This window comes from Symsagittifera roscoffensis, chromosome 7 (assembly GCF_963678635.1).
Source record: "Symsagittifera roscoffensis chromosome 7, txSymRosc1.1, whole genome shotgun sequence".
In the NCBI taxonomy this organism is placed as follows: domain Eukaryota; kingdom Metazoa; phylum Xenacoelomorpha; order Acoela; family Convolutidae; genus Symsagittifera; species Symsagittifera roscoffensis.
Window position 1 is genome coordinate 5727009 of NC_087068.1, and position 25328 is coordinate 5752336.

The 25328-nt window shown below is 35.8% G+C and overlaps 2 protein-coding genes across 5 annotated transcripts in view; one reads left to right on the forward strand and one right to left on the reverse strand.

Moving 5' to 3' along the window:
• The window catches only part of LOC134851749 (14-3-3 protein homolog 1-like), a 524146-nt gene that overhangs the window by 289694 nt on the left and 209124 nt on the right, over positions 1-25328 (reverse strand). The window lies entirely within an intron of this gene.
• Positions 4113-23571, forward strand: LOC134851538 (uncharacterized). The gene is made up of 7 exons (XM_063867667.1): positions 4113-4418; positions 11367-11603; positions 11985-13204; positions 19899-20070; positions 20395-20521; positions 22585-22728; positions 22857-23571. The coding sequence occupies exons 1-7, from the start codon at positions 4361-4363 to the stop codon at positions 23041-23043; spliced, it is 2145 nt and encodes a 714-aa protein (XP_063723737.1). The 5' UTR covers positions 4113-4360; the 3' UTR covers positions 23044-23571.

Below are 25328 nucleotides of genomic sequence, written 5' to 3' on the forward strand. Positions count from 1 at the left end.
GCTTGCTTCTAATCAATTTTTGATGCGGCATAGCTCTAACTAATTAAGTGAGTTTTCAGCAAATCAAACAGACTCATGTAACTTTTTTTGGATCTACTTAACAATTGCCCCCCCCCCCTTTTCTGGGGCAATTGTTAAGTAGATTAAAATAAGGCACTTTCGACCAATCAGAATGCAGCAAAATTCTAATTCTCAATAGAAAGCTCAGTGCTAATTTACTGCTTTTATTAATAGGGGTGGCAATTCTTAAGTAGATACCAAAGGGGGGGGGGGGCAAATGTTAAGTAGATCCCTTTTTTTCTAACCGCGCCTTGCATTGAATCCCAAATCTAGTTTTTCAAGCAAAATGTTGAAATTTTAATATAAAAAAGCGAAATGAAAGCTTCGTTCATGCAAAAACGGAAAATGAGAAGAGCGAGGTTTTTTTCAGGGAAAAAAGCATAGACTGGTTTCCCTAAATATGTTTAATTAGCTTGCTTCTAATCAATTTTTGATGCGGGATAGCACACCATGCTTACACAACTCATGCTTGTGCTTTCAGTAGCATAAGTGTGCATTAACTCTTATAGCGAGTATAAATAAGAGCATCACCAACTTTACTTTCCGATGTCCTTAGTTTATAGGAACGAGTTGTTTAAAAATGTTAAATCGAACGACAGAAATGATCTGGGTTGCTAGTATCAGAGCGATGCTCTTAAAATTTGGCTGTTCATCATTTCTTCAGAGTAGTCTTGTATTTTTTTTAATGATGAAATTTTCACGAAAGGAAAAATTTTTTAAAAAAATGAACCCCCATTCCAAACGCTAGTTAAAACAACTTAATATCAGAATGTAGTAACGTATTAATTAAATGAACTGTGCAATAGTATAATAACTTGGAAAGATTTTTGAGACGGATTAAATCATTATCAACGAGTAAATAGCACGAAGTGTAAGGCGAATTAAATGTCAATTTTCAAAATTTCGTGACTTCTTTTTTTTTGCTATTTCAAGTTTAAAAGACAAACAAAAAAATAATTTTCGTTCAGAATTTATTTACAGTAGCAACGCTCTTGACTGCATGCAAGATATCCGCATAGTTAAAAGCAATATTTTTACGACAGCGTGTAATTTTGAACCCAGTATTCACAGATATACTTTTCGAGATTTATTTTTACGCTCTACGCTAGCGATTAGCCAAAGTTATCATTCATGCTTGTATTTTCAAAAGATGCAGAACAAATAATTTTCAAAAATTTGCTGCAGCGCCGTTTGCTGGTGTCGTCGCATAATTGCTAGAGCTCTTATGCTGCCATGCTTTTCTTGAAACTATGTATCGGGAAATGCTAAGTGAGCATGATACATGCAGATAGTTATTGTGGGGGACCGATCAGTTAGCAGACCAATATTTTAGCATAACAAGTGATAGGTGAGTTTTTTTAGCGTACCAGCGTTATAAAGTGACGCGTGATTGATTGACAGACTCAAAAGACGCTCAAGAAGCTTCATCAATTAAGACAATTATCTCACGATTTGTCAACAAAACTATAACTTCAAAAACACTACAGTCTAAATTAACGGCAAAACAAAAAATAGCATGCACAAACACACTCGTGTTGAATTGAAGCGCAGCGGAGCAAGCGGTCGCGAATCGTCAATGCCGCGTTTGAACTTAGCTTTCTGACTATTTAATTGTTTTCAGTCTGTTAAAAAATTGTTCTGCTAAAAAACCGATGTGCTCAAAACCCTGGCACCGTTATTTTGGTGGTATCAGCAATTAGTGTCTTACAAAGCATAAAGGCTGTTGACTTAGTTCTTTCTAAACTGCGGGGGTTGGAAACTAGAAGACAAGCTAACTTTTTGATCCTAAAGTAACTGAATTTAGACGTCAATTTGTGTGACAGTTGCTGACAGACCTAAATCAACTCTTAATTGATTAAAAGGTTACCCTACCTCAAATCATGGGAGCCTAGGAAAAAAGACAACAAGCAAATTAGACGACCGTAAAAAATGGGAATATGACGACAAATTGTTTTGAGTTTCTACAATAAGAACTGGGCCAACAACATTTTTCCGTTTCGAAGCAAACTACAAGAAGCAAATGTCAGAATTAATCTAAGTTTTTATTGTAAGGTAGTTATTAAACAATAAATCAAAAAAGTAAATTACATTTTTGAAATGCATAATTTATACAGCTGTGACATTAATAACCTGATTTGTGGTTGGACAACCAGTTTTTACTCAACCAAACGTTAATTGAAGTCTGTAAACAATTTTCACGCAATTTGCTCGCAAGTTGGGAGGCGTTCAACAGTGCCGAAGTACAGCAGTGCCGAAAAAGGCGGGAAAATTTCAGAATAATTCAAACTCATTTTCTAAAGAGCGAGAAATTACTGACGCTAATTATCAAAGAAAATCACTCCAATTTCGGAGCCAAAACGTCTGCAACTGCAAATTAAACAATTATTTTTATGCCAAAACGTCTAAGTTGCAAATTTTTTTTGCTCAAAATTTTAAAATTTCACTTAAAATTGTAAACGATTGCCGTTTAATTTTTGTTTGCCGCTTCTAAGATGTTGAAATTCGTTCAAAATTTTGGCACTGTTGAACAAAGTTTTAATTTTCGGCCTTGTTGAACTAATTTTTTTTGGCACTGTTGTACTTCGGCACTGTTGTACTGCCACGCAAGTTTTCGTCTAAATTTTGTTATTTTGGTCGTCTAATTTGCTTGTCTTATTTCCTTAGCCCCCAAATCAGGTTATTATTTGTCACTGTTGTATTTTAAGCTTATTTTAAAAATAAACTGGACAGTTTTTGTTTAATGTTTAATAATAAGTTAATGATCATACTTTTGATGGACTCTGTGATAACAAATCGGGTCTGTGTTGTACGAAGAGTTAGTGTCTAATTGCAGTCATTTTAGGATAGTCTAATTTTTAAGGCTCATAGCGCGGAATAAAAATCACTTCTGATAGAGATTTCCGGAACTCAAACCCATGTACTCCTAGACTTTTTTTCCGTCAGTTCTTATTTTAGCAATTTTGAATTTTTTTTATTTATTAGAATGAAACTACTTGAAACTCCCAAATCAAGAAATCCCAGCGTATCAATTTCAAGAAGGTTTCAACTGTTTTCAATTAGGTTATTGCTGGCATTGTTTTTTGTTTAGAATTGATTGTATTTTTCCCAATTTTTTGAAATATAAATTTTAGTTGATGTTGTCACATATGTAGAAGATAGTGACTTTTTATCGAAACTATGACATTTCAGTTAGCATTTGACTGATAATGTTTTTGTGTCAATAAACTGGTTTAAATTGCCGCTAGATTAGATTGAAAAACAATTTATTGTGATTATTTTCATTGTTATCATCGTTGATATTAACCTTTTGTATTTATCTCAGTGTAAAAAAAAAATCAGTTTGGTAATTTTGCTTTTGAGTTCAGAAGTTTTGTTTTTGATTCCAGTATAGAACGACTAAAGCGAACGAGTAAAGTGATAAACTCTCAATTATGCTACAAAAACAAAGACTTTCGCCATGAAAAAAAAAGTAAAAAAAACTTCATATAGCGCTTCTTCGGCCGTGAAATAAAAAAAAAACTTAAAATAAATCAGTTGTTTTGTCATTTTTCGTTTTTTTTTTTAGTTTTTACGATTTATTTCTTCAAAAATTAATAGTAAATTGAAATCACCTCACGCACAAAAATCGTCGAAATTGGGATAATTTTTTTTTTCATCAGAAAACTATCACAAAAAAATTAGTTTGGTTGAACTGAAAGAAGTTCAAAGAAATTTGGAAAAACTTGCTGACAATCTGCCCTCTTGAAAAACTCTAGGTCGGCGTCGGGTACCACACAAAATTCTTCTTTTTTGGGTATAATTCTGAATCTAATTCGGCCAGAGCCAAACGAAGAATGTTCAAAAATTATATGTTTGAATCCCAATCCAAAGTAGTTTTGGCAGACTCCATTAGAAGGTGAGCTTTTTAAATAAGTGCAATATGCTTTTCAGTTGATCTGATATGTGAAAATCTTTTTCTATTGTTCGCAAATCTAAAATAATTGTCCTCTGCATGTCAAAGTGAAACCATGCTGAAGCTTGATTGTTCTGTATTCATTCATCGTTTATAATTCACCTGTTTTGAAGAGCGATAGCAGTTTTTCTGCTCTATAATTTATTCACCATTTTGCATTGGAGTTGTATTAACGTCATAATAATACTAAATGCGTTAGTTTTCAGTTGGCAATTCCAACGCTATAGCACAAACAAGTACAACGCTATATCAAAGCACCATAGAAGAAAAAGAATTTATTTTTTTTCTCTGTCCTGTTTTTTTTGCTGCTCTGCGTGCCCGTTTATTTACCTTGCTGCTGGATAAAAAATGGACACTGAGGTGGAGAAATTGTTATCCGCTATTGAGACGCAATTGAGGAAAGGAGGTAATTTAAAGCTTTTTTTTGAGCTTCAATTGAAGCAAAATTTGCTACAGTCCTGATTTAAATTATCGGGACTGAATTAATTAAATCTGAAACTTCCATCATTTTTTTCTCAAATTCTGCTAAGTTCGGACAAAAACTGAAATGAACAAAAGCTGCTTAAAACTTAACCAAAAACAAAAATTATTGTAATTTTTTCTGCCGATTTTGCCTCAAAAGGTTTTCTGGAATTTGTTTTGTTTCTATAATTTTGATAGATATACAAAGTATAGATTTTTTTTTCATTTTCCAATGGTTAAATTCAGTTCATGATTTCCTGGTTTTTCTGCACGCCAACACTTTCTATTAGAGAAAAAAACTTTTCAAATAACAAAAATGCCGCCTTAAATTTTCACTTTTTTCGGATGCATGGTTTCTGATTTTTTTTTTTTAGTTCTATAAGGACATGTAAATAATTTTAGTTTAATGTTTAATTTTGTTTGCTGTGTTTTAACATTGAACAATTTTTATGAAATCAATTCAAGTTGATGGCATAGCGCATAGGTCATTTTTTGTAGTGTTTTTTTAAATTTCCCCTACGGGTTCCTTTATTCCTTGTTATCTGTTTTTGTTGTGATGAAGCTCTCATAAAACTGCGTATCAACTTTGTTTTTGATAAATTTTTTATTATTAGGTTTTTTTAATGGATTTTCTTCAATTTTTTTTTTGCGGAAATTTTTGCAATTTTTTTTCCAAATCTTATCATGTTTTTTTTTGCGGAAATTTTTGCAATTTTTTTTTCAAATCTTATCATGTTTTATGCCAAATACGGGAGAAGAAATGTTCTTATCTTAACTGCTCCTGCAGAAAATGCAGTTTATTTGGATGCAAAATGTTAAGCAAAAGAACTCAGTTTAATTAGGAAATTTTTTATCTTGACGTTTCGACCAATAAGTTTCTTTCTTATCAATTCATCTATTGGTTATGAGAAAAAATGAATATAGTTAATGTATCTTAAATCCTCTTTATGCTGTAGGTTTATCCTTATGTTGTATTTTTTTTATAACAACTGCAGGAAAAATCTTCAAAATTTTGGCCTTCAATTTCTTAAACAGAATTTATGTAAGCTTTTCGTTTGAGACACTTTATCTTTTGATTTCTGGCTTTTTTTGCAAAGGATCCTTAGCTTCTGTCTTAGATTTTGAATTTCTTCTAATCACCTTCTTAGGATGAAAAATTTTCAGAAAATCAATGGAGTTTTCAGCTAAAAATTTGAATGAAGTTATTTTTTTTTTGTATTCTATTTACGGTAAAAAATTGTTCTAGAAAATACCCTCTATACTTTTGCTACCAAATATGCTTTTTTTCTGAACATTTTCAAAACTTCTTCAATATCAGACTACAAGCACAAACGATAAAATTGAAAAAAATTTTTTTTTAGTTTTGCGATAACCAAGGGTATTGCGAACGGGTACTGGACTTTTTCCCCGTAATTAATTTTGTCCACAGGACTCATCTGGACGTCTGGACTCATCTCTACATTGTTTAATTATGTGTTCAAATTTCTTAGCGTTCCTGGCCAACTTAGCTCGCAGGTAACGAATATGCCTTGGACGGCAAAGGTCCTGGGTTCGAGTCTGACCAGACCTTTTTTCAAACGGAAATATCTCTTTGGAAAGAAAAATATCGGCCAATTGTTTGCCTGCTTAACTGCTGTCGGTTTAGTTGTCACATCTTGGAATTGTTTTTTTTTCTTTTTCTTGAAAACTATCTCTCTCAAATGTGCGTTTTTGGTTTCAATGGATAGATTTCAAAGGATAGTTCCTATGGATGAAAAGCTCCCCTACATATGTGGTTACGACCATTTTTTTGCAAATAAAGTTATGGCCCGCGGAGTAGTTAAATTTTTGATTTTTGACCGTTTTGTGGATCTTTTGACTTTTCTCAAAAACTAACCTCTAAAATCTGATTTTGTGAGTTTGATGAGATAACAGGTATTGGGTTGCTCTTCTGCATTAGCGGACGCTTACAAAAAGTTTTACACAACTCGTTATAGCCCTCTGAAAAGTCAAATTTTGATTTTTTTTGGCCGTTTTTCTAAGTTTTTTGAATTATCTCCTATAAATCTCCTATTTGAAAAATTACCCTGTCCTACCTGATATTTTGGTTTCAATTCTCAGAAGAGACTTTGGGAAAATCAATTGCTTATGCGACTACCTACAATTTTTTTGACTACGAAAGTCTTGCTCCTCGGAAAAGTAAAAATTATGATTTTGTGACAGTTTTTTTTGGAAGCTTTTTCATTTTTCTCGAAAACTACTCTCCCAAATCTGAGATTTTGGGTTCAATCGAAATAACAGGTTGCGTGAGTCCCTTCTGAATAATGTTTCTGCTAAATTTTTTCGCACAAAAAGCTATGATTCTCGGAATCGTCAAATTTTTGATTTGTTGACCAATTTTTTTACCTTCCTCGCTAACTATCCTCTCAAACCTGATATTATATGTTTATTCGATTAAACAGGTTGTTGAAAGCTTAACTTCAAACCAGTTATGCCCAGTTTGCTTAAAGAAGTTTATGTTCTTCAAACAAGTCAAAGTTTTAAATCTTCGCCAGCATTTTGGAAACATTTCCGCAAAAACTACCGGTCCAATTTCCAGGTTGTGATCAAAAAGAAACCCGGCTTTGGAAATTTTTTCCGCTTGAGCGGCTATAACTTGTTTTTGCAGAAAAACGTTATGAACTTTGGAAAGTTTATTGAACATTTTCAAGAACTTTCGACCGCTTTGAAGAAAGTTTTGAATTTTCTTAAATTTTTCACAATCAAATCTGAGATAAAAACTTCTATTGAAAGATCCGGTTGCGACAACTGTTCCTGCAGAAGCAACGGTTCCTTAATTTTTTGTTAGAGAAATGTTATCTCCTTGGGAAAATTGATTTTATCAAAATTTCTTACTCTTCTCACTTATTTTAGTAGCGAAACAACTAATGTTTTAAGCAAAGTTCACTTTTTGAAATCACACTTTTCGTGCCTTATCACTATAGCAAACTCATTCATTATTAAACCCGTACCTCCAGCTTCAACTGGCCTTGTAGTTGGTTTTTATTGAGACTTAACGAAAAATTTGGTTCACCATGTTTTTTTCAATATCCTAAAGTTTCTTCCTCTAATGTTTTTTTTAAAAATGTTTGTATTGCATTGCTAGTAGTGCAAAGCTCTGCTTCGCCTCTGGGTTAATTTTTTTCTACTGTAGTGGTCAGTGTGTGCTACATGCACAGCAGTTGTCTATCCTTGTTCCTACCTGTTTTTTGAAATTTGATACAACAATCCATAATATTTGGCATGCTCTTCGACGGCAAAACTTCGAAGCTAATCAATTTCTTCTGGTTAAACAAAATTTGTTTTTCTATTTTTAACGCCATTCGAGTCAGGGCCGTTTTTTAAAATCTTGTGTACATTCAGCATTAGTTTATTTCCCCGAAGCCGTATTTCATCATATCCTAGGTTTTTGATGCATAACTCCTAGTTTGGTGTGTGAGCTTCAGAGAACATATGACAAAACTATGTCTGGTTTTGAAATAAATACAGTGAAGCATTACTGTTTTGACTTTCGAACACGCGCGGAAAGTTTATGCTTTGTTTGCATTTTTACGATATTTTTCGAAGTTTTAACTAGAAATTTTTTCCGGATTTTTTTATCGTCTGAAAAGTACTGATATCCTGAGATTAATATTCATTCAATTATCATCATTTTTGGTAGTGTTATAGGAATTTGATAAATACCAATAAAGCCAAAATTGATACTTACAATGATAATAAACTTGCAGTATATTTCGTGCCATTTGAGCTTAAGCGGTAAAATGAGTCATTCCAAATTGATTTGAGGCAAGCAAGTTGCTCTCTATATTACGAACCCTTAGAAGATGCTTTTCTTACCAAAACGTTTGGATGAAGGTAGAGGGCAGTCGAATGATTAAGGCTTTAGCCTGATGTACGAGCAGTGTTGTTGCAATGGAATATCGTTTTTTTTAAAAACAAACACAATATTTCGTTGCAGCAAGACTGCTCATATATCAGGTCAAAGCCATGAATGTTTCGACTGCCTTCTATTTCAATCACAAGTTTTTGGTCAGACAAAAAATTTTTCAATTGTTTTCTAATTTTTTATCAACAACACCAGCAACTGTACACATGTAATTTAAAATCTAGCTGCAATTTTTCTTTCTATAAAAAATTAAGAAACCCAAATTTTAAATCTCCTCCTTTTACGTTTTCGACTGTGTGTCTTAGTTTTTTAGTATTCTTTTAGCAAATTCAGTTGCAGTCTTAAAAATATCCTTTTTTTTCCAAGGTACAGTTTTAGAATTTCTGTTCCAACAATTTTAACTTTCCAGCTGATTGCTAAGTTATATTCCAGCTAAATTTTACAATACAGGTGCACTATTGCTGGCGTTGATAACGAAGTTACGTTGATCACAAAGTGATATATAGAAAACTTGAACAGTAAACTGCTATAAAAATTGAAAAGTGAAGACAAATTGGGAAAGTAGTTTGTAACAGAAAATAAATTAGGTGAATTGCACTTGAAAAAAATTGATAAGTAACAAATTGATATTGCCAAAATGTAAACCTCAAGCCGTATTGAAGCCAATCAATGCAATACTCAAATTGGATTAAAATATTGGTAAAAACTTACAGCTTAACTGACTAAGAAATTAGATAACTTATTGAGTTACCAAATTAGTTGAACACATTCTTAATTCAACAAGTAGCAACCACATTTAAACATAGAAATATTCATATATTTTTGAAACAATAAAATTTCAGTTTTGCAAAAAAAAAATCCCAATTGAGTTGTAATCATTTCTTTTTTTCTTGAGTTGCAGGAGGAATTGAAAAAACTATCGGTAACACATGGGCTGAATATGCTGCTTAGCATGCTCTTTCTCGCTGGCTTTTGTCTATCTCTACATCTCTAGTGATAAGTTAGTCTGAACAGCAAGCACTCGACAAAAGAGAATTGCTGTGAAATATTTTTATGAATATTCGGATGAAAAAATTAAAATAATTGAATTCCACGCTCAATGTCGTACAGTTTCCCTAAAATGTCGCAAAATTTCAGAGAGTCATCCCCGAACCATTAGGTGTACCATCAATCCAGTCCTGCTTCAGGGCTGAAGATCATTCTTTGAACTTTAATCAGACCTGTTTGCGACAATGCGGCTTAGGGGATAAAGTTAACTTGGTTACTGATACAAGTTGTTCTTTTCAGCCAATCGGAAACCAAACGAAATAGTTCACATGGTCGTTCACATGGAGTTTGTTCAGCCGAAATTAAAATGTTTCCAGTTGCTTCCATAAAAATCTTTTTTTTTGCCCATCGGTGTAATTACAGTATTATTGATTAATTTTTCAGCAATTTTGGCCAAAAAACTGTGAACATAGTCCTGTTTGTAAATTTTATGTGAAACTGTAACAATTTTCGACAAATTTTGAAGTTTTCTGTGGTATTTTTGAGTTTTTCAAAAGGATATGAGGAAGGCATGCAGCAAGTGAGGCTAGACAAAATAAATACCTAAGTATCATATTTTTTTTTCCAAAAGAAATGATTGACGAGCGAACGCACCTCAAAAAATTTAAAATTTCGTTTATGGCAAAACTCTATCATGATTGCATCAAACGCCATCACAAACGCTTTGTTCCATCAAAACTTTTTTGTGTTATGATGTTTTGTTTGCGGTGTGGGTGGTTGTGTGTTAAAGTTTAAATTGTTTTGTGGAGCTTGCCAAAGAACTGATAGTGTTTTTTTATTCGGTTTGCAGATTAATTTGCTCATATTTTTGCTTGATGTGGGTATTACAAATGTGAGTACACAAAAGTGGGTATTAAACAAAAACTAGACAATAAAATAAGAAACAAAGGGTCACTAAATGGACCAAGTGATTGATCTCTCTCCAGTTTGGTTTGAGGAGATTAGGTTAACTTGGTTACTGATACAAATTGTTTTTTTTTTCAGCCAATCAAAAACCAAACGCAAACTTGAATCAAATTGTTGACATGGTGTGAGTTTGTTAAGCAAAAATTAAATGTTTCCGATGTGCTTCCATTAAAAGCTTTGTTTTTTCTTATCGGTGTAATTACAGAAATATTGATAATTTTTTCCACACTTTTGATCGAAAGAATACTGTTCACAGGCAGGGTCCAAATAATTTTTGTTTGATATTGGGGCAACTGTAAAATTTATGATTTTCTTTTAGTGCTAAATTTTCAGATGAACGCACACAATTTTTTAGAAACGACGACTAGCCTTGATTGGAATAATTATTAGTTTTTCTTGATATCTATTTAAGCACAGTTTTTCGTTTTTTTTTGTTTTTTTTTCTTGTGTATTTATGTTTGCGCTAGTTTCTCCTTTAGTAGATTTCTAGTAGTTTCTAGTAGATAGGTTTAAGCTAAAACTGAAGTGAGTTAAGGCAGTATTTGAAGTGGCTTAAGTTAAGGTTCAGGTATGAGGACTTTTTTCTTAAACGTTGAGGCAACTTAAGATACTTTTTAAGGTAAATTATCCCAAGGTTGAGATGAAGGCTTTTCATTTCTGCTATGTACTGCAGTTTTCAACAAATCAGATAACATTCATTCAAAAGTCGTGTGGAACAAACTCAATCCTAGTTTAAAAAACCTTAACATTCTGATTCAGACAACATGCAGAAGTTTCGAGAATCTTTTCTACATGTTTGCCAAAACTGGTTGAATTTTATATGATACTCAGAAAAAATTAGCTTGTTCATTTCATTGGTTGGTTTTTAATAAAACTTCTGAGGCTTCAGTTTAGTAGTGAACTACTGGAAAGGAATGTAGCAACATTGTTTTGATTTTAAACTATTCTCCTAGCAACATTTCACCAATGATTGTGTTTTATCAACTTTGAATGGTCAGAATTGGAATGGTAAATATTAAAGTGCTTGTGCTTAAGGGGCAGAGCTTGGAAACTTGACAGCTCTACGGAAGACCCTGTACAACAAGGCATCGACTGCCAACTTCCCGAGGAAGGGGGACAAGATTTACGCCAAGTACTTCAAGCACCAGTTCTTCCCCGCCACCATCGACTCCTTCGACCCCCAGTCGCACACCTTCCACATCACGTGGGACGATGGGGACACGGAGGGGCGGGTGGTGAGTGTGACTGACGTAGCCCTCGACAGGGTACCAGGTAAGATACCCGTTCTACCACTTCCAGACACTACAAAACACTAACAAAAAACACCGGACAAAGTTATAGTTTACGATACCAAATCATCAAGTGGTCAAAAAAGACAATGGCTAAAAGAAATGACGGTCCAAATTAAGCTTACACCAAGCTTTTAACTCCCAATCGTTTCTAAACTCAGAAACGGGAAAGGTCTATTCGGGAACCTTCTTAGAAAAACTTCGAAAGAGTGAAACAAATTGTAGGGTAAAAATGTCCGTCTTGTGGAGAGAATTTTTTTTCTGTTTAAAAAGAAGGGATCCAATCTGTGGTCCATCATCCAGAATATGCAACAAATTGTTATGTTTTTTTGGGTATATGATATATTACTGTATCTGTTATCAGAATCAAATACAATCGGCGTGGGATCCAACGTCTTGTTCGCTCAGGGCTATTACGGCAAAAAGGGGGACAAGTTCTCCGGCTATCGCTGGCACATGGGCAAAGTGACGAATATTGTGAAACAGAAGGATGGAACCAGTCTCTATGACGGAGTGCACGCTTATGGCGAGGGAGATGGAAAATGGGTCACCTATAAAGACTATGATTTCAATTTTTCCAAACTGAATTTGGATCAGTTTCGGGTGTCTCCCAATGCGCTGGATGCTTTCGGCGTAACTGATGTTGCAACGCCAAGTAAGGCTAATTTACCCGCAGTTGACATTTTTGTTTGCTACTCGGACGAAAATACAAAAAACAATTCGGATGCAGTTAACCCCATCAAAATTATTCAAGAACTTGAGTCTTCGCTGAAGGTGAAAACGAACTTGAAAGTGCGCAACCCGACTCTGGGCGATGTTGCAATCATGATTGGATCTGCGAAAGTGTTCATTGCGTTCATTTCGAATGAGTTTGCCAATGATGAGAAATGCCAACAGCAGTTCCAGTATGCCAAAAAGTCCAAAGGTATCCCAGTGATTCCGGTGGTTGTGGGACATGGCTTCGACTGGACTCGAACTGTCGTAGGTCTATTAATAGCTGGAGAACTATACATCCACTTCAAAGACGACTTAGTGTTCAAACAGAAACTAGAAGATCTCAAAATGTCAGCTCAGAAATGTCTTTCTGAAGCTACCCACGAGGGACCGACAGAGATTGCAAATGAGCCCACAAAACCCTGCGATGGGTTCATCAGTTACTGCTGGTCAAACTCACTCATGTGTAAAAAGGCAAACGAAGTCAGTTTGGTCAAAGGTCATGAGCTGGCTGACCCGAGGAGGATCAAACATGATTTAGAGAGTAGATTAGAGGGCCGCAAACTATGGCTGGATGTGGAGCAATTAGGAACAGCCAATCAGAATGAGGGAAACGCAAGCATGTTTGAACAAATTGCACATGGACTGGCGGACAGTAAAGTCATCATCTCATTTATAAGTTCAGAGTACAGTCAAAGTGCAAACTGCAACATGGAATTCAATCACGCTGTGAAGACTATGGGAAAGCCGACTATTCCGATCATTGTGGGGGAGAGGATGTCGGATGAGTGGACTCGCACCCAAGTGGGCATGGTGCTCGGAGAAATCGAGGCTAGAGGAGCCAGCAGTGCCAGGATAGATCTGAGAGATGTACGTACAGGCACTGATTTCGATTTTCGTAAAAGTTTGTTTTTCGAAAGGCAGACACTGATTTTTATCCTAACAATGCACAAATTTTGGATAGGTTCTTTTGATTTAAAGTATGCAAAACTACCGTGGTAAAACATAAAAGTCACAATGAGCTTTTTAATTTACGCTATAAAGATCATCAATGAGTGTTTTCTCAAAAAAGTAAAATTTGATGACAAAACAGAGCATTTTTATTGCATAAAAATTAATAAAAGTGTAGGTTTACCACTGGTAACTAAGATCTCTAACTAGATTAAAACAGAATAAAAAGTAATGTGTGAATTAAAACTGACTGTGGTCTAAAAAGAGCAACTAGTGACTCGAAGTCCAATGGACTTCGTAGAGTGTACATTAACTGGTACTTGATTAAACATTAAAGGTCAAGGTTACAACATACTAAAATTCTAAATCACAACATTCCCCACTGCACAAAAATTTATATCTGCCCGCTCCTCGATGTAGCCAATATCACTCATATACTCCATTCTCCCCTCACTCCATCAGGGCCAAAGTTGAAAAAAAATTAACCGCGTTTAGCACCAATGGAAATTTACAGAGAGTACAAATTACAATGGAGGTGATTATATGGTAATATATACAGGCTACCTACAAGTTTACACAGATATCTACAGTGAATGTACAAAATGATATGTACAGTTGGGGTTATGTGGCCTTTATACAAATAAGAAAAACTAACCTAAATCACTAACTAATTAAAAATGGGTAATCCACTGGATAGAAGCTCGAGCAAATAAAAGAAATATAATGGTACAAGTTTGAAAGTTTTTAGAGTTTCAATTCGTGGCGTTAAATTTGTCGTGAAAGCTATCGGCCTCCCTCCTTGCATCTGCATCAATTCCTGAGGATATGTCGCTGCCGTCATCATTCTGAATGTTCGTACCAACTTCTACCAATGGAGATGGTAAACTCGCGACCTTTGTTGTTCGTGAAGTGGGTGTTGAGGAGGGGCCTTGTGTGGTTTCCGCCACCAGTGTTGGGGCCAAGGTATATCTTCAACTGGTGTCAAATAATCTGAAGGGGACGCTGTAGAATAAACTGTCTGAGTCCGTGGGCTCTTCGAGCTGGATAACGTAATTAGAGGTTCGTCATCGGAGTCTACTACACTGATGGTCTCCGTTCCAAGCGTCACTTGGTCAATAAAACGCTTGTTTCCGTAAAATTTTGGGGGACCTGGATTTCTTCTTGAGCGGGGTTTGATGGATACCGGAGTTTTTGGCGTCTCCAATGTCTTCTCCGGAGAGCTGTCTAATCTGATTGGGTCATCGCTTGTGCCCGTTGGAATAGTGGTCGTTGTCTGTGTGTTCATTTGGCTTGATAAGGTACTTCTAAGCTGATCTAAATCACTAAATCACAGTTTCCGCGTCCGTACCCAAGTAATCGTCAATCACTTTATCCCAAAGGTCTAACTCTAGCGATGAATCTAAATTATTAAACGTGGATTTTGAACCTTTCGTGTTCGGAGTGTTGGTTCTCCTCTTTTTATCTGCCTTTCCTGCCGTTGGTATGTAACGCGACGATGGGCCTCCTGCATTTAAGTCTGGTCTCTTCGACGGGGAGTTCCTTTTTCGCTTGCCTGCTAAATCATGATGGTTAATTAGAGGATTCGGTACTGCCGAAAATTTACTAGGGACCGACGGTTGGGTTTTATTAAAAGCTAAGTCAGATTTTCTGATCATATGTCCGTTGTCTAATGTAACCGTGTGCTTCGTGTCTGACAATGGCTTTCTCCCCAGTGGTTTAAAGTAAGGTTCGCCTTCCCTCCGGTTAACTGTCTTGCTAAACCAGTTACCTCCTTGGCTGAACGGGTTTGACAATGGGGCTCGCTGGAGGTTTCTGTCTGCTTTATCCGAAGGGTCGCTCTCATACCCTCTTTTGTCCGATGCTATGTTTTCCAGGTAGCCATCCTCAATCGCGTCGTCTGCTCCCCAGTCTTGTGCTCTATCCTTTGATAGTATTGACTTCCCCTTGTCTAAACTAATCGCGTGAGAGACCAGAGGTTTCCAAAACGTGTTGGGGGATCTATTAAAATGTTTTGAAAAAGGAGAGCATCCAATGGATGATTGTTTCGTCGAATGAATATTCCAGATGATTTTATCAATAGCCGTATTTAAAGATGGTTTTGGTTCGTTAAACGACAATGCCAGAAGTTTAGCTTTAACAGTGTAAATGAGTCGTTCTACGACTCCGTTGGATCTGTGATCCCCAACAGTACATAAAATTAATTTAATTTTGTTCTTCTCGCAGACGTTTCTAAAATCGAAAGAAGGAAAACATGACCCATGGTCGGCTCTAATAGACTTTGGAAATCCGTGAAGGTGGCAATAATCTGTCTTGAAAGATAAAATTGAAGAAGCCGAGGTATTGTTCACTACTTTTGCTGACGGGAACTTTGAGAAGCGATCGATGCATAACAAAAGGTATTTCGAGTTACCCCCATTTCTGTCAAATGGACCCGCAAAGCCTAAATCTACTTCTTCATTTGGTTCGGTCAGAATCGGTAATTTCTCCGTATTATTCGTCCCTAGTATCACTTTTAGGTTCTTACCGGCCTTGATGCACTGGATGCAATTTTTTCCGTGATAGTATATTTCCCTGTATAGATGTGGCCACCAAATGTTCTCTGCCAAGGATTTCGTTCCGAACTGTCCTGGGTGTGTTTCATGCAGTAATGACAGGAATGGCGACCTTAGAGCTGCTGGTACTATCAATTTGTTATCGTTAAATAACAATCTTTCTTTAACGTGAATGTCTCTCTGAAAGTTCTTTGGTAGGCTCCGAATTTATCCAATGGTCTGCCTTCCTCTACCGCCTTATTCACTTCCTTGAGCATTTTGTTTTCGTCCGTCATCAGTTTGATTAGCTTGTTAACCGAAATTTATAGCAAGTTAACCGATGTAATGAGTTCTTGTAACTTTTTTTTCTGATCTGAATTTAACGACTGATTAATTGAAAGTATTGACTCGGGAAGAAAAAATAAAAAGGTTTTATCTGATAAATAAAAATAATTGAGATCAAATTTTGATAAATTTAGTGGAACGCAACCGCTTGTACAAGACTCTGAACGTGAGTGATTGGAATTACAAATTCTAACCGTATCGTTTACGTAGTTCAGATTATTCGAGAAGAATGACCGTTGGATGCTAAGCGATAATTCTTTCTTTCCGCCCATTGGAATATTGCAATCCAAGTTACTGATCGTATTTACATCCACTGGGTTATACAATTTGTTCTTTTTACAATTATTCTTTTTACAATCACTATTTACAGAGAGGTTTTCTACAATCTTTTGTACTGTAGCCACTACAAATTCGCTATCATTGTGAGAGGTTGGGAGTTCTTTTCCTAAAGGTAACCTCGACAATAAATCTGTAAATCCCATTTCTTTTCTCGGTATGTGCTTGATCTTGAAATTAAATGGTAAAAGTCGGTTTACCCAACGAGTTAGTCTGCTGCGCATAGTTTTGTTACTCTGATTTGCGTTTAGTGCCGATAGCAATGCCTTATGGTCCGTTACGATTTCGAACACAGCACCATAAAAGTAATTTTTAAAATGCTCCGTCGCCCAGACTACTCCCAACAATTCAAGTTCATTTGTCAAATATTTACTTTCGTGATTATTTAAAAATCGGGAAACGAATGCTATTGTTAACCAATTCTCCTCATCCCATTCTTCTAGGGTGGCTCCCAGGTCGCTATGAGAAGCGTCTGTCTTAAGTCTTGACATCCTTTTTATGTCAAAATGATTGTTCTCTTTGATGTTAACTATCTGTTGTTTCAGTTCTTCAAACGCCTTCGTATGCTCGTCGTTCCATTGGTAAACTGATTTTCTTACGAGAAGTGGTCGTAAGGGAGAACTTAGAGATGGCAAGTTCGGGACGAATTTCATTTACTGATTGATTGACCCAAAGAACAACCTTAGTTCGGAAATGTTTTTGGGATTTGGTAGGCTTTTTATCGAATCTGATTTTTCCCACCAGTGGTTTTACGCCCAAATTTGATATCTTGAAACCCAGCCATTCTTCTTCGTTTTGGAAAAATGCACATTTCTCCCATTTTACCGCCATATACTTGTTGTCCAAAATGTTTAAAATTTTTGATAATATTGCTTTGTGTTCATTTAGTGATCCTTTCGAAGCTATTAAAATGTCGTCTATATATCAATTGGTAAAAGAATGTCTTTCAAAAAAGAATCCATCACCCTCTGGAATTCGTTTGGCATATCGCCCAGTCCGTAAAATCCCGTTAAAAATCTATAGGTCCCGGTGGTTTCGCCCCCCACAATACTAAAGTTACCTTGTTTGCTGGTGTCTGTACATCATTGTAGTTGACTGTACGCATTTTTTAGATCTAGACTTCTAAACCAAACTTCCCCTTTGCTAGACAGTTGGAGCGCTATATTGTCGATCAGTTCATGTATGTTTGGCATTTGATATTTGTTCTTGAATATCTGGTTATTTAATAGTTTCGAGTCTAATGCCAACTTGATGCTACCGTTTTTTTTTCTTGTAATCACTATTGAACTTATGAAACAATCTTCATCGCATTTGTTTAGCTTCACAATATGCCCCTCTTTTACCATTCTATTTAGTTCCATCTTTACATTATCTAGTAAATGCAGGGGAACTCTTCTACCTTTGGTTTGGATAGGTTTGAATGGAGAGTGAAAATGTGTAATTTTTCTGTCCAATGGTATTTTCCCAACTCTGTTAAATAATTCTTTGTACTTATGATACAGATTAAGAATCGTGTCTGAATTATTGTTTAACTTAAACAACTCTGGGCGTGTTATGTTGTTGACGTTTAGTAGAGGCTGTCGTTGAGCTATCTGGATTCCAATTCTCGGTAGATTGCCGTTTCCCAGGATGTTCCTCTCATGTCCAGAAGTGATAAAAAATGGAGTTTCGTCCGCGATCCATCCATTGGATTGTAATCTTACTATCACTTTCCCGATGATGTTGATTGTGTCGTTGGTAAACCCGCAGTATAGTTCCCTGGTTTTCTTCTCTACCGGGTGTATTTTCAATTGTGGATTTCTCAACTTCAATTCGTGTAGGACGTTTTGCTTCAGGAAGCTCACTGGGCTTGCAGAATCCACTGGAATGTTCAAGTTAACTATCGCATCGTCTTCCAGTCCGATGTTGACTAATTTCTTGGTTTCCAAGCCATTGGTATCGTATATTGTTCTGATGTTAGGAACGGAATAGTCATCGTTGTCATTTATCCCCTTATCGGTCCAGGCGTTGATCACTCCGCAAAAATTCTCTTCGCTTCTTGCTTGAAGGTCTTCTGGGGAATATGAACAATTCTGACTATTTACAGTTTCATCTACAGTATTTACAGCGGGTTTCCTTCCTTTCGATTTACACAGTCTTCTAAAATGTTCTTTAGATTTACAGATATTACAAACAATTTATTTCGCCGGACACATATTCAGATGACCCTTGGTAAAGGCATTTCCGCATTTCATACAAGTATTTGATCTTTCTATGTTCAAGTTTGGTTCCTTTTTTACATTATAAAAATTTTTGTACACTCTATCACTACTTCCTGTCGTGTTGAATGATCTAGTCATATTTGTTAGTTTAAGATGGTTATAATAACCTTTTTTGTCGATGATTGCTTGGCTGAGTGCATCCATTGGATTGAGGGTTTACGAAAGTAGTCTACGATTCTAGCAGTTCGTAAAATTCTTTGAATGAGATTCCTAGGACTTTCACCCTTGGATGTTTTTGAGCGAAAACCCGTTTTCCTTCTGCTCCTAGGGCCAAGTACAGAATTGATCTTACTTTTTTGTCGGCCTCATATCTCCTCATTCCTCCGAACTTCCGTTTCTCTTCTGCTAGTCTTTTCTCTTCTGCGTGTTCGTAGACTCGCATTACTTCTTTATTCCTGGCCTCCCTAGCTTTCCTCTGTTGGTCAGTTTCTGACTCCTGGGCGCCTTCTAAGATCGGTAATGTCGTCTCCCCTTCCACTGGTTCTTTAAGATTATCTATGTCTAGTTTTTCCTTTGCAATGATAGCCAGATGGAATTGGTCTATCCAGTTGTTCCAATGGGTGGGAGGTTCTACCGTGTGGTTCGGCCAAAAGGCGGGTATTCCCCGCAGGTTCGAATCAGTAGTTGACTGCGCCATTATAAAAGTGTAGGTTTACCACTGTTAACTAAGATCTCTAACTAGATTAAAACAGAATAAAAAGTAATGTGTGAATTAAAACTGACTGTGGTCTAAAAAGAGCAACTAGTGAATCGAAGTCCAATGGACTTTGTAGAGTGTACAATAACTGGTACTTGATTAAAAATTAAAGGTCAAGGTTACAACATACTAAAATACTAAATCACAACAAAAATGAAAGAGATTTTTTATGAGAAAATTTTTTTGTTTGCACGTTTTCAGTCATTTCACTTTAAGGAGAATTTGGCCAACAACAAGAGTCCCATTTTTCCGTGGTTTTCTCTACAGTCTCTTCGGTTATGATTCTGCTTTGAAAAGGAAGTAAAAAATTCTCCATTTTTCAGACTAAGTTATACCAAGTACTATGGGAGACTGAACTACAACGTCAATTCTGCTGCAATTTAACGTTATTTAAGTTTCTCTCATTTCCAAATTCTTTAGGCGTGAACCAATATTGATTTCAGGTGAAGAGTGAACAAGAGTACAGGGAAAAAGTGGAGTTGATCTGCAGTCGAGTGGCCCAGATAGTGCGGGAGGAGGAGGAGAAGGGGGCTGCAGGGGCGAATAAGAAGAAGTCGAATGTGCAGCAGAAGTGGGAGGAGGCTGCACGCAAGAACAGCAAGGCACCCACCATAGGTACGTGTAGTAAAGTGGGCCAAGTCAACACTCTATACCGAAAAGGGTCTATAGGGGGAGGATGTTATAACTATATGTGACTCTTTCGACCCTATTCGACTCATGATTCGACCCATGATTCGTTTTGCTCGTCTATGGTTTTCCTTGCCTTAGTTATGATTATGGGTTCCGCGTTGGATTCAGAAACGCAAACTTGGCTTCAGACTTTCTCTTTAAACAATTATGTCGACTATTCTATTTTTATACTTGATCCTGTCGCGTGCGTTTTAAAACTTATACTAGTATGTGCTCCTGTTGCCACTTAATGCTTCGTTTTTCTCCTAGGTGACCACGTGATCTCGCACTGGAAGGGGGGCCAGTTCTTCTTCTCCACCATCGTCTCCTTTGACAGGGACTCCATGTGCTTCACGGTCGACTGGGACGACGGAGACACCACCGGCAGAGTCGTCAAGTGAGTCACAAACTTTCGCATTAGCAAGTTTTGTGAAAAAAAAGACAAAGAGAGCAACAGATGAGAAACTTGATTTTTCAACTAAAACAAGCGAGTTCCGCTCCTAATTTATGCAAATTTCAACTACGACACGAGAGCAAATGCTTTCTTAACTAAATTATATCACGTCAATTGAAGCGAGCTAAAACAAAAATCCTAGAAAACTAGGGCGATTAGGCAACCTAAAAATTGAAAAATTCAAATTTTTGGTTGTCTAAGCTTTCAACATTTGAAAAGGTTAAATTTTTGACGTTTTAGTTGAAACCAGAGAATTGCCTCTAATAATAGTCTTGCTAAAAAAGCAAACTTCTTAAAGGATATCACAGCTTGAATGCGCAAACGCGCAAGATTGGGCAAACGTTCACCAAAAAGAAAATACCGACGGCTTGTAAAAATATTTATTACTTACGCATTACGAAAGATCACTTACGCATAAGAAGCAAACCCGATTGATTTTTTAAGGCTTCGAGTTGCATGTGTTTATCATTTGTTTGTGAAGGTTGTTGTTCCGAACATTTGAGAAATGGGGAGGAACTTTGTATTTGTATGTGTTGCAGTTTTTTCTTTTTTGTTTTCTAAGCAAAATTAAAAACCAAAAAAAACATCAGAATGGGTTGACAGATAAATCTTATTAAAGCCCTTTCAGCTCCGATTTGATTTTTTTGTAACTTCTTAAGGATTTTTTGTTTTTTTTGTCGTTTTTTGCTCAGCAACCGGCCAACCTTGTTTATTCTAGCCATTCAAATAATGGCGAGGAACTTTGTATTTAGGTGTGCTTTAGTTTTTCTTTTTATGTTTTCCACGCAAAATCAAGTTCCACAAATAACCGCCGGAATGGGTCGAGTGATATATCATATTAAATATGTTTTTGAGTCGTGATTCGAATAGCTTTTCAAAAAATTTATGAAAAATTGATTTTAAGCTTTTGATTTTTGGTCCAATTTCGAGCTAATAAGGTCAGCGTGCAGGCTACCAATAGCTTATTTATGCCCACTTAAGCGGTAAAAACTTAATTTTATTCGAGTAATGATAGTTTTAGGAGTTTTTTAGCGTCATTTTGCCAATTAAAAAATTTCAAAAATCGAAACGGTTCTGCAAAAGAATATTGAAAATTTTTTTCAATTTTTGTCACCATTTTTTTGTTTTGGTCTTTTTTTTCTATAATTGTTGGAAATGCCTAATTTTTATTTTTGCATTCAGATTTTTTCATCACACCACGCAGAAAACACGAACCAACTTTGATTTTTTAAATGTTTTTATAAGACTATGATCGGAACATTCTGTGCTACTTTCAAGGTAGCCGGCTTCAATTGTTGTTCCGACCATTGAAATTGGCCTCGATTGGCCGTGGAAAACTCTACGAAATTGGCCTTGATTTACTAAGAAACGTCAAAAACTTAAAATCAGGTCCTATCTAGGTCAAAATGAAAATGCGTGATCTGGGATCCTAATATGTGGAGTACGAGTCAAAGAAACAAACATCCGACAATGCTAGTTTTCCCAGAAAAAAACTTGAATTGTCGGAAGATTGTTTGTCTGCTTATTTTTTGTCGGCTTATTTGCAATAGCTTGGTCTTAGCTTAATTTTCTTGGGAGTTTTCATTGTTTCATAATGCCATATAGAACATGTGTAAAGATGCTAGCATATTTGAGTTTCAAGATTTTGTTTATTTTCTGTTTTTGTTTTTTGTTTTTACTCTAAAAAGTCATGGGCTTTAACTTTTTCAGGGGATGTTAAATTGTCTTCGTTGCCTCTTAAAACTTTGTTTTAAATAACGGAAATGAATGCCCAGTTACCGCCTGATAATTTTTGTCTCAGTGCAAACTGAACGCCGGATTTTTTGAAAAGTTTTTTTTAAAGAAAAGGGCGTTTGAGGAAAAACAAGTATTTCGAGAAAACATTTGAATCATGATAGCGAGAATAAAAAAGAATAGCGAGTTTGAGACCTGCTCTAAACTGAGCACAGCGCTGCGTTGTGCGGTTATAGCCGTCTGTGATATATTAAGCTGTATTGCGTGTTTAGGTACAATGAGGTGGCCAAGAATGTGTCTGTGAGTAGTGCCTCCGAGGTGGGGGTGGGAACTAGAGTCCTCTTCCCCCAGGGACAGTACAGACTCACAACAGCAGACAACAAAGCCACAGACAAAAACACCATTTCAGGATACAGGTAACATATTTAGAGCTCATACCACTCAATAATCAGATTATAGATTGGATAAACTGGTAGTTGTAATTATGACTCAATGTGACGCTTAATGAGAGCTGCAACATTATGAACTTGTGTACTGTATGCAGATACTTCGAGGGAGAAGTGACAGATATCAAGACAGAGAAGGGGGGCAAAACACTGTTCAGTGGACACCACAGTCGCTACGACAAGTCATCAGTGCCTCGCTTCAAAGATGTCAAGTACGAGTTCCACGACTATGAACTGTCTCAACTCCGACTAGCACCCAATGCGTTCGAAGTACTCGGCATGTAATATTGCATCAACCGTCAGACTGGTCCATCAAGGTCATTTGAACCAATTCTGGTCAACCCGGTGTCGTCCACTGGTTAAAGTAGTGATTCTAAACCTGATGCCACGTTTTTGGCAATATATTTTTCGGTAAACGAATCTGAACGAAGTTAGTTAGCCTGAAATTGTTCTTTTTGACGTCTTAAAACTTTAAAATGTTCTTTTCAGCATCTAAAGTTGAGTAAAAAAACTCCAATTAAAGCTGAAAAGCACTGTATTTGACGATTAAGTTACTCAATGTCAACGATATTGCCAACACCGTGACTTTAACAACAAAAGTGTTCATACTAGCATTCACAGATGTTAAATGTAATTCAGGTACCCGCTAGACTAACTTGGTTCACAGTTTGTGCAGTTTTGTATGGTTTGTTACATCATGCAGTACCTTGTTGGCAAGATATCACACTTACATATGTTATCATAAATTGATTCCTCAATTGACTACCTTAAATCCTTGTACTTATGATCTGTATATAGCTTTAAAAATGTTCATTTCCTTCTTTTGGCTGAAGCAATAAGGAGAAACGGGCGTAATTTTTCTCTGTAAAAAACTGTTTTCAGGCCTCATCTTTTCTGAATCAACAAAAATACAGTGCTGACTTACATTATCCGAATAAAACCGAACAAAACTTGAAATTTGAAACGCGTTTCTCTAAAATTGGGTTGATTTTAGAGAAAATGACGAAGACAAAGCTTGTCTAAATTTGTAACAGAATTGATATAGTGTTATTTGTTTTTCGGGCCCAAAGTTCTACCCAAAAATGGGTTTTTTTCTTAAACTTTTTAGTCAATCAAAAATTACACTGAAACTACCTGGTCAATTACTGACAAAATTATATCAAAGGGAACCTCTTATAGAGCCCGACAAACATTGACAAGGGTGTTTTACCTATAACAATTTGAGAAAAACATTTTAAAACTGTTTTTACATAAAAATGGTATTAAATACAAGGTTATTAATAAAAATGATGCTTTTTGATTATATCGCATAATAGATGGGGGGGGGATGTTTTTACAAAAAGTCTTAAACTGTTTTTTCTAATTTTTTATTTTTATTTTGTTACCTTTAATTTTTCATGCCATTTCTGCTCCATATATCTTAAAAAGCAGTCGAAGTTTTCAGGTCTTATCCCTGATACGAGCAGTCTTGTTTGATTTAGACTGTATACCGGTACCGAACAATTTCTGTATTTCTGGCAAGAAATACTCAATTTCTAATCTAAATATCTGACCAGAAATGTTTAAATATTTTAGACTGTAAACTGGTACCGAACAATTTCTGTATTTCTGGCGAGAAAATCTCAATTCTGATCTAATTATCTGACCAAAAATGTTTAAATAAAGCAGATTTTTTTTTAAACTTTTTTATTTCTGATTTTGTTTTGATCAGGAGTTAGCTAAATCAAAGCTATTTTTAGAAAGAAAATTCTCCTGGTGAGGCTCGAACCCCTGATCTACCGTTAACTTGTCGTTTACGTTAAACCATAGGCTAAATTTTCTGGAAAGGTAAGCTAGTTGTAGCAATCTAAAGCAAAGTAACCCTTGTTATTTTGCTACGAATATCGTGTTTTTTAATAAAACGTAGAAGAAATGTTTATCTTGTTGCGGTTGAGCAGTGAACTGATTTTCGATTATTCTTTCTAGAAATTGTATAATTCTAAAATTAGATGAGAAATACATTTCTTCTATACAAGAAAGACAGAGTATTAATTTAGATTATCTATTTAAAATTTCTGTCCAGATTAGAAGACCGTATGGGTAGGGGTAACTAGTTTGTTCATATGGCATGGCCTTTTGTTAAATCCATTCGCCATTTTGAGTTTTCACTTTTGACTAAAACCGATACTTTGTACGAGAAATCGACATGCTACAGTAATAACAGAAATAACAGAAATCGACATGCTACAGAGATAACAGAGACATGCAGCAGTAATAACATTTAAAAAATTAAATGAAATAAAATAAAACGAAATTTTTTTTTCTTAAATTTGAAACTTTTGATGAAAATCATCCCCCCACACGCCATATAAAGTACAAAAAGAGAGATTTCGTTCCTTGTAACAAATCAATTGTGGCAAAAAAGCTTCGTTCAACCAATTTGGAACGATTTATCAGACGGATTAAGTCTCCGCTTACGCGTTAATAGCGCGAATTATATCGCGCGTTAATTGTCCCAAATTGGTCAAAATGGCCAAAATGGCAATTTTTAAACCTTCATAACTTTACGAAAAATGATCACAGGCGAAATA

What these genes read in the sequence shown, in the direction of transcription:
- LOC134851538 (XM_063867667.1), top strand. Translation starts at nt 4,361, where the DNA reads ATGGACACTGAGGTGGAGAAATTGTTATCCGCTATTGAGACGCAATTG. An exon ending in ACCACCGGCAGAGTCGTCAA is followed by an intron (nt 20,522 to 22,584) that starts GTGAGTCACAAA and finishes TTGCGTGTTTAG; the next exon opens with GTACAATGAGGTGGCCAAGA. An exon ending in AACACCATTTCAGGATACAG is followed by an intron (nt 22,729 to 22,856) that starts GTAACATATTTA and finishes TACTGTATGCAG; the next exon opens with ATACTTCGAGGGAGAAGTGA.